At 28.2% G+C, this 13,285-nt stretch overlaps 1 protein-coding gene across 6 annotated transcripts in view; it reads right to left on the reverse strand.

The window, feature by feature from the left end:
* Positions 1–865: 865 nt before the first annotated feature.
* LOC129941431 (uncharacterized) overlaps positions 866–13,285 on the reverse strand; it is a 182,687-nt gene continuing 170,267 nt past the window's right edge. For all 6 annotated transcript variants that reach the window (XM_056050056.1, XM_056050058.1, XM_056050054.1 and 3 more), the window contains 3 exons: positions 8,006–8,147; positions 7,786–7,859; positions 866–7,656 (listed from right to left, as the gene is read on the reverse strand). In XM_056050056.1, coding sequence (XP_055906031.1) covers positions 7,458–7,656; positions 7,786–7,859; positions 8,006–8,147 — 415 coding nt within the window. In that variant the 3' untranslated portion in view covers positions 866–7,457. The remainder of the gene's footprint in view (positions 7,657–7,785; positions 7,860–8,005; positions 8,148–13,285) is intronic.

Genomic DNA, 13,285 nt, shown 5'->3' on the forward strand with positions numbered 1-13,285 from the left:
GTGAATGTCTCTGAATTTGCTGGCATTTCAGAAAAATGGTGAAGCAAAAATTCTAAAATTTCAGCACAAATTGTGATTCTGAGTTTGGGACACCCTGTAAAATGTTGTACTTTTACTTACGTGTCAGCTGTCAAATTATTTTCTCTTTCATCTTAAAAGGAAACAAATTAAAATCCCTCTCAATCAATATGGAACGATATTTATAAATAAAACTAAAATTTATTTATTCAGCGAAAACGTTTTGTTTTTATTAAATTGTAGTTACATTTCGTTATTTGCGTTTGTTATTTTATTTCATATTTCTTTTTAATATTATTACAATTTGTTTGCTCAAGAACTTATATTTGTATAATAAAATACCATAAATATTTGTATTTGCAAAGCAATAAGAAAATAAATTTTATTTTAAAATATTGAATTAAAGTGGTCAATAGAAAATTATTTTTGTTGGACAAATTTGTATTGCGGTGTTTTTCGTGTTTTACTTTTTTTCTGGTTTTCGTTTAATTTTATTTTTAAATCATGCTCTTAAATAATTAAACATTTTATGTTTACTTTTTTAATTTTTTTATTTTGTTGTTGTGAGTTTTATTTTAGATCTTTGATTTGATAAATTTTTAATTGAATTTTTGTTTTATTAATTTATCACAGCACTTTATATAAATATTTATAATTTAATTATGATTTTGTCTTATTGTGCAAATATTATACAGAGTTTTTATTTATTTTTAAAATTTTAATTGTAAGCATATTAAAGCAAATTTTAAAGATTAAAATTATTTATTTTGAAAAGATCTGTTTTTTTTTTAACAATTTAACTAAACTAATAGAAATTAATTATTAGAAATTATTTGTTTATAGTTTCTTTTTTTTAAATATTATATTTACTAGCTAGGTATATAGTTTTAGATATAATTTACCTATGAAGAAGGCCGCTAATGATGTTCGTACGTATGTCCTTAAGAGTTAGTGAGTTTTTAAAAGTAGATAATTGGCACGAGGGCACTAAAAATTGTTTTGTATTTCATATTTTTCCTACTTACTTTCTTAGGTGTATTTGGAAATTGCAAAATTTTGTTATTTTTCAAAACTAATTATCTACTTTTTTTTTCAAACTACTGAAATAAGAAAAAATCAGGAAAGCTTTAGAAAAGTCTTTTATTCTTTTTTAAGACCATTTTCATAATTTCTTTTTAAATTGTAATGATAATTTTCAACGATATTTTTACGTATATGACTTCTATTTAAATTTTGTTATTTTTTCTATAATAATAATGAATAATATTTTAGTTATTAAAAAAAAATTGTTTTATTTATATATTTTATATATTTCTTACAATTGTTCATGTTCTTTATAAAAATATGGTCCTATGAAGTTTCTATTTTATATGTTCTCTTATAATGATAGTTAAAAGATTTTTTGTTACATATTTGAACAATCTACTTAATTAAATATATATTTATTTTTTGTTTGTTATATGTAAAGAATTTGAAAATTTGCCTAATTTTTGCGATATGATTTTCCTGGATCTATTGTCACTAATTAAATTTTTATATTTGTTTGTAGTTATCTAGTGTAAATACTAATTTTATACGAAGTGAATTATATTTATTGATTTTTTATCGATTATTCTAATAACATTTGTTAGAATTGTAAAAATATTTCTGGCAAAATTAAAATTAATTTTTTATATTTAATTTTTAAATATTATTTAGCTACAGCCAAATTTGTTCAGTTTTTGTAATTTGTGCAATTTACGAAGACCAAATTTGTATTTCTACTAAAATGTTTGTGAACAAATTTTAAAACTGCCAGAGATAATTTTTAAATCCAAGTTACAAGTTTTGGTTTTTGTTTTTTATTAAAGAAAGATTTGAAATAAAATAATAAATAACATTTTTTAAAGTTAAGACTATTTTTTGCATAAATGTAATTAAAGGCAGTTCTCAGCTTTTTTAAAATTTATTTTGATTTTACTTTAAAACAAAAGCTTTATTTTAAAAATGTTCAGCAGAATAATATTATGTCCATTTTTTATTTCTTTATATAGTGCAAACTCATGTCAATATTTAGATGTCTTCATTTTTAGTTTGTAACATAATTTTTTATATTGAAATTTTGGGTTTCAGAAAGAAATAGATGGCTAGAACATTTTGTCCCCTGAGAAGCAAAGTGATATAAATGAAAGTTTATTTTTCCACATTCGTGTAGTGCGGCTAAAAAAGGAAAATCTGTACTGTACAGTACAACCAAAGTTATATTCAACAGAATACTGGTGAGTATTCAAAGACGACCAAGTGCTAAGGCTAAACTGTTTAAGGAGTAATGCAGAATGAAGAAAGAAACAATACGACGATAACCGAATGACGTATAATTGTATCAATAATATTCTTTTTTTTGAGCACTGTTCAAAAGGCTTAAGTAAGTTTCTGAAGCACAAGCTCAAAGAAAGGAGTTATACCCCAGTCTTATACGTAAATATTTTTTACTTCCCATAGGAAGTTATTGTAATCGGTCCGCTTTGTCAAATTGAAAATTCTGACATTTCTCTACGTTTCAAGGTCCCTACAGTCGAAATAAAAGATTTTCAAAAGATGTATGTGAGTGCGTGTGTACGTACGTTCGTACGTCCGTGCGTTTACGACGTTATTTCGTCGTACATAGCTCAAGTACCAGAAAAGAAAACGACTTCAAATAAATGTTGTTATTCAGATAATAGTGCAGAAAGACGCAGAAAGGGCTCTCAAGGGCAATTTAAAAAAAGTTAACATTTTGATTAACCCTAAATATATCACGAGCCAATCGTGCTAGAGACTTGAACTAAATTTTATATTATATATTGTAACGTGATACCAAACCAACATATTTTTAAAAAAATCGAATAAACGGTTTTTTTATAAATCAAAAAAAAAAATGAAAAAAATTAGCACCTCGAAAATTTTACGAATAAAAAATGATTTCATATCCAAAACAATTTTGTGCAACGAAAAATAAGGTTTTCAACATCTGGTAAAATTTTGAGAAAAATCAAATTAGCAGTTTTATTATTAGAAATAAAAAACTAAGAAAAACATTACTCAAAGTTGGTAAAAATTGAATTTCGAGTTAAATATTTTTCCAAAAATTTGAGATTATGGATTCCAACTGATTTTAACTTGTAAAAAATATTGAAAAATCGAATTAATTGTTTTCTTATAAAAAATAAAAACCTACAAAATAAACAACACTACAAATCCAACAGTTTGTTTGTTCATAAAAAAAATAAAATCTACAAAAAATAGTCCCCAATTTTGGTAAAAATTGATGTTCTGTTCTTAATATTTCCCAAATTAATTTTATTCATCGAATTTGTAAAACTTTAGGAAATGCAATTAAAATTTGTAAAAACTGTTTTCCACTAAAAATCTATTTAAGAAAACTCGATTTTCAAACTAAACAATTTCTTTATATGAAAAATATTGTTGGTAATTTTAAAATTTTCAAGAATAATTCAACTGACAACTTTTTTAACCAACACGAAAACCTACAAACTTTTAAGCAAGACAAATCGATAGACGGGATGGGAAGTTATCAGTGTGGGTCGCATTCCAGTTTTCATTGTAGCCAGATCAGACATTTCTTGCATCTTCTTAGAAGCGCCAAACATTTTGCGGCATTTTTGGCGACAGTAGCCCGATTTAAATTTATTGGGCATTGCATTTCCACATCCGAAGAGGGAGATATAAGCCTTAAAATGAATATGAAAAGCTAAGAATAATATCTTCAGCAAATAAATGTAGGAATTAGGAGTTAGAAGCAGAAGATCATTTATGAAAATGAGTGAGAGATTCGTGACACAACGGACCCTTGAGGCACACCAGTATTTACTTTCTGGTTTACGGACTTCAACCCATCCAACGCTTCTTGTTTTGAACAGGCTCACTGATAGGTAATTTTTAACTTAACGTAGGAGGCATTCAACTTTACGGAAAGTACGTAAGACCCAATGAAATAGTTTTGATAGATTAAGCGCAATAATCTTACAAACATAATCGATGTTAATATTTCTTACTCTTAATAACTTTATCTTCATCTAATTAATTCAACTTCAAAATTGAATTAAAAAATACAATTCTGAAACCTTTGAAATGGCAACGCAGAGTTGATAAATGACTCAAAAACAACGATGTGGCTTTTATAAAACAAAAACTGTGAAACTTTTTTAATTGAAAAAGTGGGGCTAGGATCCGAAAACTGAATTCATAGAATTGTATGATTAAATTTGACTCAGAGATTAAACCTTTTACATCGTATTAAAACGCTAACTTTTATGCAATAACAAAGGTCCAGAGTGGTTAGTGTTGCACGTAAATACATATATTAGTACAAAGTAACTATATTTGAAAAGTCTTGAAGTAGTTTCGAATCCTACGTCAGATGACATCAAGATGATTCACAAGTCTTAAGAAAAATTGATTGGAGGGAGTTTCAAGGTTTGTTTTCTTTACAAGTACAGTAAGTGCGTTTTATTGGTATTCCATTTATATTACAGTGAGAAATTGCCAACAAAACGATCCGCAGTAGCCAGATTTTTGTATTTAAAAATTGGTTCACCTGAAAGGTGGTCTGTCAGAATTATAATTAAAAAAAAAACACACAAATAGAAGAAAGTTTTGTGAAAATAAATGCTAAAATTAACTTAGCAAAAAAAAAAACAAACTAAAACTAATAAAATGGGCAGTTTTCAAGAAGAAATGTTAAGAAAACATCTTGAAATTGATAATCAATAAAAAAAGTTAATTTAACAAGGAGGGGGTTTGTTCGTAGATTATTACATTAGCATGTCGTGTTGAAGCGAGCTTAAAGATAGCCTCATTTCTTTATATTCCTGAATCGAGTTGAAATGACCTTGATTTGACTCTATTCCCGTCAGAGATCGGAGTCGAGTCAAAATTTGAGAAAAAAAGCCTGTGTGAAAGAGTTGGTTTTAACAGATAATGTATTATAGTCTGCTTATTTGCATGTTTGTGTACAAAAAATTAAGTTTTTTTTAAATCAAATTCCAAAAAAAAATGGACATGAAGTAGCATATTCTTATATGGTGCTAAACTAATCAGTTCTTCATTGTTTAACACGAATCAAACTATCTCACTTGCCTTCACACATCGAAAACATCGAAACACCATTTGCAGTTTAGAAAGTGCTGTTAAACTTAATCATTTTTAAATCTTCTTATGCGGTGGAAAAACCAAAAAGATTAATTTCATCTAAACTGAGATAAGCCTTTGGTGGAAACATAGCAAAACTTAATTATCTTTTATTGTTTTCTCTTGCAAAATAAGCCCAGTCCATTTTCACTAACAAAACGAAATAATATCAACAGTAATAGATTGATTTTTTCCCCAACGGAAAACACATGATTCTAAATGCACAACTACTCAACGAACACTCAACATCGAGATGCAAATGCAATTTCAATCGTGCCAACATTTAAGAACGAAATCACATAAGTTCCATTCGAGACTCATAAAAATGTCAAAAACCAATCCACAGTAAGATTCTACTTTAACTTTTATCGGTGTTATTCATAATATGGATATTGTTTTTGTTATATGTGTAAAACCCTACTATAGTATTGATAGATTTTCCAACAAAACACGGGTAATGACATTTAAGCTCGTAAAACTTAGCTGAGTAATTACTTACAAAATCATCATTATAACTGTCCACGAGACGCAAAAATTCTCTGTCTCAAATCGGTCTCTTGTAGTAAAATCAAGACGAGATGAGACGAACGAATATTATCTAAAAAGCATCACATCAAATTTGCTTGTTATCATTTAGTTTTGAAAAAAATTACACACATTTTTATTTTTCAAAAGAAAGACTAAATAGCTTCTGAGTGTCAATTGATAGCTTCTTGTCCAATTTTAATGGTCATTTTGTCAAATATATTCTTCCTGTTTTTTTTTTGAAGGTTTTATAACATTAAACTCAAGCAACTTTAGATACATGATGTGGTTTACTTGTCTCCAAGTTGTATTTTAGATTTACGAGAATAAACAAATAAATATGAGTTATTTAGTTTTTATTTTAATTTATTAAATTTTATTGTTACAACTTAAGTTTTAATTACATTCTAAATCTATTACTAGACTAGCAATAAAAGTATTCCACCCGATGATGGAGAAACATCTCCAAAACGCGAGGTAGATTTAGAATATATAATAACTAAATAACTCATATTTATTTGTTTATTCTCGTAAAACTTTAGATAGAAGCTTTAAACACAATTTTGAAATTAGAAATTAGAATTTACTACAAATTTCACTATAATCGAACAAGAAATAAGAGAATGAGACCAGAATAACATTGGGTATGGGAAAGCAATACCGACATCGATACACAGATGATTCCTACATTTTTCGATTTTTGAAGTCTAGTAGACGAATATGTAATTCGTAGGAGACTAATTCTTGGATTGTAATTGCCAACTTGGTCGGTGGCGTAGCGGATATACCTTGATCCTTTAAATGTTTAATGAAATATTAATATTTGAGCTAAATTTTAATGTTTATGGTTTTTGAGGACGTTTTTAACCATCACGTATTCTTTTGAAGTTTGTTTAGAAAGTTTGGAAATGTCTTCAATAATTTTATTAGTTAACGTGGTATTAAATAAGTTCATTCTTCCTTGTTCTTTTCATTTCCTCGCCACTGTTTGTGTCTATATTAAAATACTGTACTATTGTACAATGATTTGAAAATCAAATTGATTTTTTGACTATTAATTTTGGAAAAAATTAAATATTCTTAAGGAAACATAGAAGCTCAATTGTTTCAAAATTATATAATTAATGTTTATTATTTAAATACCTCAATAACAACATTATTGTAGGTACACTGAGAACTTGTTTCAAATAAAGTATGATATTAAAATATTTATTTAAGTTTATTAAACAATGAGACACATACAATAATTTAAAAAAATATACAGTATATGTAAGTATATCCTTAAATATAGAGATACGATACAGAAACATAATTCTATATTTGTATTTGTATTTCTATATGAACAACATTTTAACAAAATGGCAGCTTAAGTGTTGTTGTATCCATTTCTTTACACTTTTTATTTATTTTATATTAAAAAATAAACAATTTTTTAACACAAAAAAAGAAGAACAAACAACAAGTTGTATAAATTACAAAAATAAACTCTAAACAAAAAGTGGTATAAATCTGCAACAATTTATTTATTAACAAGACAAAATAAGTGTACTCGTATTTACATCCTTTTAACACTTATCCTATTACATATTACGTACATATCAACACATCCACTTTAAAGCTCAATTGTGCAGATGATAATTACTATTATTATTAATAAAACAAATTATTATTGTTTTTGTTTGTTCGCAATTTAAAAAAAAAAAAGAAAAAAGTTAAATTTGTATTTACACTCGCATATAAAATAACTAAAACGCTTGAATCGGTCTATAAAGTCCAGTGTAGCCACAAAGACGTGCTCGTAATGCTGGTATTAAAACTGCAGCCGATGAAATGTCCTTCAGCAAATCTGCACACTCACATATCAGTAAATACATTTTATCACCCTTTTGTGAGGTGCTCTTGTGCAGAGCAATTCTTCTCAGCCCAGCAGCACGTGGCAGATACCTTTTGAAAGAAGGATTCAAATAAAAACAGAAGTACATATAATTGAATTTTACATTCCAATACAGGTTGTACATATATAAAGTTCGTAGAATCTTGAGGAAGGGCATTAAGTAGACGCACACGACTTACCTGTAGAGCATCCTTGCTCCGGTCCAATAGAGCCAATTCTTTTCAAAACGTTCACCATCGTCTCCTTCGAATACCTGGATGCAATATAAAAACAAATTTAAAACATTTTATCATGAACTTTATTATAATCAATTGATTATATACATTACATATCTATAGGTATGTATATAGTTGCAAAGTAAGTACTTAAGATAATTGTAAGAAAAAAAAACTCCCTCACCTTGTAAACGCTTATTATGTATCCAGTTGAAGGAGTTTGAGATTTCTTAAAGCTACCACTCTCGTTGGGCGCTAAGACGAGCGGAGGACGACATATCGCTGCTACCTCACTATATAAATCTAAAGTATGGGCGGCAGTGTATCTGGAAAATTAAATTAATAATTAAAATTATCAATAAATTCGTAAAAAGTGTTTCTGTAATTTTATAATGAACTCAATCATGAAATATAATGAATGTACGGACAAAAGTACAGTCAGCGACAAAGATATATTATATATTACCTACGAGTATATTCTCTGTGAAAATATAATTGATTATTTATTTGTATCAAAGAAGTCCTCATTTGCAGAGTTGCCAAATTATCAAAAACGAAATTCGGGGATCATTTAAGGTAAAAAACAAAGTTGGTGGAGCCGACATGTTTTTTTCACTGATCATATTATAAACAAAATTTTTTTTTTTTAAGTAACAAATCTGAACTTTAAACAGTTTACTTATGCGGAATTTCCCAAAATTTAAGTGTTGCCGGTTTCGATACATTTAAGAAAATAGTTTGACAGATGAAGTTTAAAGGTATGACAAATGAATTTCCCAATACCAAAAAGACAGTTTTTTTAAAGTTTCCACTTAATTAAACTTTTATAAAGAAATAGAGTTTCATAACAACAATTAGTATTTTAACAGCTATCAGATTTTGGAATTTGACAAATAAAAACTACGCCATTACTAAAAATGTAACCATACCACGCTTCAACTTATTGATATTATTAAAATTCACTAAAGACAAGAAAATTTTGATGTAACATCTTGCAGAAGTGGCGTAGCTACCGCTTTATCAGCTGTGTCTATGTAACAGGGCCCCCGAGATATAGGGGCCCCAAGGATACAGAACACAAGTATAAAAAATTATAATTATAAAAATTAGAATGAAAAAAAAATCCTAGAATATGCAGGTACATAATATATGTATCTTTTTTTTGTCGATAGAAGCTAGTAATATGAGTATTTCTATACGTATTATTATAATATTAATAAATTATTATAAATATTAATAAATTATTATAATTCCAGAATTAAATAGAATTTTCGTTTGGTTGATTTGTTTTAGTACTCATAAATTGATTTTATTCGAGATAAAACGATTAAGTTTCCAGATTGATTTCTATTTGTTATGGTTGTTGTTTAGGTAGAATATTTGTTCTTTAAACCGTCTGGCGGTATCAGTAGTCAAATATCTACTTACTCGAACATTGTTTATAATGTCAAGTTTGTAAATTTATAATGAGATATATTTTTATATAAAATTAAAGAAAAATATTCGTTATTTGAATTCAAATCTATTTGAATTCTTTCTTGTAAAAATTATCAAATTTATCAAGCTCTTGATCACTTGCAATGCATAGTGGTGGAAGTGCAAAGAGGGACATTTTATTCGTGGTCCAAAAAAAAAATTGCAGTTTTTATTTTGCTTCGTTTAAGTTACTCTAACATTAATAAAATTAATTAAAAAAATTATAACAATGGTCTTGAGCCAATTTTGTATAGTTTGGTTCACTCAAATGCAAAGAGTGTCATTAAGGTGGGCGTCTGATAAGCACGAGCGTTATTTGTTCTTAAAAAAAATTCATTTTCAGAAAGACGATTCGCATATGGATGATTAACAAAAGTTGGGTAACTTGATGTCATCAACTAATATTTATACAAAGTCTTTTTATATTTTATTGAGATTACAATTTATTTTAAAATAATGGAAAGACCTTTATTTGGTCACTCAATTGCAGTTATTCATTTTGAATACAAGTTAATAAAAAAACACAATTAGTTCTTAAAACGTCAGTCCTTTGGCATGTCACAACCCTGAAAACCAACAATTAAGTAGCTGTCTAGCAAAAATTATTATTGATTTGAGACAACTTATCAATTTACTACAATCTGTGATGTATATAGTTTAATATATACTACATCTTTTATAATGCAGTGTTCTCCACTTTATTTAAAAAAATAAGAAATTTTGTGTTCAGTTTCATGCATCCAGTCCGTTGTGTGTTATTTAAATTTTAAATTCGTGCGAAATATCTCCGACTCAGCGGCAAATCTCACTTTTAATTTTAATATTGGTGATAAAGTTAGTTACGGGTCGCACAATTTGACGGCCACCATCACTGTACCATAGTTTCGGCTATGTTTGTTGTTTATACAAGTCAGTAATATGGCGATTTGTTATTTTTTTGTTAATCTAAAGTTTATTTTTATTCATTCATATTATACTTTGATTTGTTAAAATGTAGTTTTTTGATATTCGAAATTATAAAAAACTTGAAATATTTGACTGTAAACAGTCGAATTGTTTTTTCCTGAACACTGTTCATTCAAATAAATACGATTTAAAATCATAAAAATGAAAATAAAAATAAACCAGCATAGGTGTTCATATATGCGTTTCGCCCCGATGTAATGGTTGGGCTCATCAGAAGATGACCATTACACCTCGAGAAAATATGCGTCAAGACAAGGTGTAATGTTAATCTTCTGATGAGCCCAACCATTACATCGGGGCGAAACGCATATATGAACACCTATGCTGGTCAAATTCTGAAATTTTCAAATATCCTACAATGTACTCAAAAAAGTGACTGGCCCGATTGGGAGCAATATATTAATAAGATTAGCTATCATATACACCCGAATTTGTAGAAGTTGGATTTAATAACTATCGTAAACAAAATATCCTCAAAAGTTACCCAACTTTTTCTTCTTGAAGGGCAATTGATTCCTATTGTAATGAAGCTTTTGAAAGATCAAATAACTTCGCAGCCACTTCTGTCCATTCTGCTACTGCAGCGACTTCATAAGGCAATCTTGAAATCTTACAGCAAATTCGCTTTCAAGATCGGGTAGAAAGTTTGAAAGCACTACGATGTTTTTGTTCGGAGTTCTTCTTTTTATTTTCAAGAATTGTTGGGAAATTAATTAATTTTTTTTAATAATATTTTTTTCGAAAACATCCAAATTACGACGAAAATCGGAAATGCTTTGTATTAAATCATAATTATTTTTCCATTTACTTGTAACTGGACGTTAAGCTTATTTAAATGTTTCAGAATTTTTAAGAAAAGCCAAAGCTAGCACATTGCGCTCTTTTATTATGAATTCCAAGTACTTCATTGCTTTTGTCGTATACAAGTTTTGCAAGAAGGAGAAAATTTGCTTTTAATCATCAGGAAACTATCAATTACATGGCCTTTATTTAGCCAACGGATATTGTTGTGTTGCGGTAAGTTAAAATACGACGTTTCACATTCACAAAGAAACTCTTTCTTTTTTTTGGAATTGCTGATGAGTTGTTTCGCAATGTCGCTTTAAATTGACAATTTTAACAATAGCAAAAGTTTTATTTCCTATGAGACATACTGGAACCACTCGAGGCTTATCAGGCAGCGTAAAACTATATTGTTCAGACCAATCGGTCAAAATCCTTATTGTCACTGTCCACTTTTCGCTTTTTAGGATCCATATTATTGGTATGAAACGTTTTTAAATACGAAAAATTATAGAACTTCGATATCGAGGAAAACCTCCGTAATAAGATCTCACAATAAGACTGACAACCGATTTTACGAGAACTTTACTTACAAACAAAACTTTATTTGTCAATTTAATTTATTTGTCTGTGTCGCTATATTTAAAATTGCGTAAAGGCGTTGCAAACGCACTTGCTTGTGTGTTAGTGAAGTATTTTTAACTTCCTATTGGAAGTTATTCTAATGGTTCCGATTTGTCAAATTGAAAATTTTGACATATCACGACGTTTCAAGGTCCCTAGAGTCGAAAGAAAAGATTTTTAGAAAGATGTCTGTGCGTTCGCGACGTTTTTTTCGTCGTCCATAGCTAAAGAACCAGAAGGGATATCGATTTCAAATAAATTTTGTTATACAGATAATAAGGCAGAAAGATGCAGAAAGGGCTCTCAAGACAATTGCGTGGGTGGTTTCTTTACCATAGCAGTTTGAAAAAAAGGTGAACATTTTGGTTAACCATAAATATCTTACGAAACAAAAACGCTAGAGACTTGAATTAAATTTTATATAATATATTGTAACGTGTTTCCAAAGAAGTAAATTTTTTTAAAAACAATGCATTTAACGGTTTTTTTAAAAATCAAAAAAAAAAATTGATATATACTGAATCAAAAAAATTGATACGAGTACATATAGACAAACTTTTAAGCAAGACAAATCGACAGACGGGATAGAAGTTATCAGTGTAGGCCTCTTTTTTGATTTTGTTTAAGTTTACATACATATGTTATTAAATTCGTGGTTCCACCGTCCGCCGTTTAACCTTTCGCCTGTTGCTGACCGCTGCTCTAAAGTATGGGCCAATGCTTTTTAGACTTTTGTTACCAAAACTAAACATCAACCATATACTTTTCAGTATATGATCTTTTATCATGAATTGGCAACAAATCTGGAAAGATTCTTTTATGAACAATTTTTGAAAAAGTGTTTTGAATGAATAAATCTGGCAACCATTATGTTTTTAAGGGTTTTAAAAGTATAATAATTAATTACAATTGATTTAATATCTCCATGTCTTATGTGAATTTCAATTTGTAGCTCATTTTTATTCACAAAAAAAAGAAACCATGGATGTGGCCTCTGCGTGTGCAGTGTACCAATGTCAAACGATAAATTAATGTTAATGAATGCAGTCGTTTTAATCGGAAGGAGTCAATTTAATGTTGGAAATATCGATATAATCGATAATTACATCGTTTTCGTATTACATGCATAATTAATTTTACAACCAGAAGTTGAAATTGCATTTATTCAAATTTTTCAAATTTATTTGATTGAAATTCGATGCATCGCACGGTTGTGGGTGCAATTGGTGTTGAGCCCAAAAAGGCAAGGAAGTATCTATTCTAACTCGAAAATTTTTGTGTGGCCAGGATACTCGTATATTTATGTGTACATAATGATTTCATTGGTCAACAGTGTTTTGTAACTGAAAATCAAACTATTGTTTATTTATGACTTTATAAAGTCAGATTTTCGATATATCATCATTTGACATTCGAAAATATTATTATTTTAGGCTTCTTCTTGAATTGAATTTAGATATTTTCAATATCATTCATTTACTTTTCGAAAACAATGATAAGTTGTTGGTCTGAAGAAACACTGAATCATTAATGCCAAAACGGTTTAAAACTTATTTTTTGTTCAAATAACAATAAAGACTTATTGAAATATATTGCAAAACTATAAAAAACGGTA

The sequence above is a fragment of the Eupeodes corollae genome, chromosome 1 (assembly GCF_945859685.1).
Source record: "Eupeodes corollae chromosome 1, idEupCoro1.1, whole genome shotgun sequence".
Classification (NCBI taxonomy): domain Eukaryota; kingdom Metazoa; phylum Arthropoda; class Insecta; order Diptera; family Syrphidae; genus Eupeodes; species Eupeodes corollae.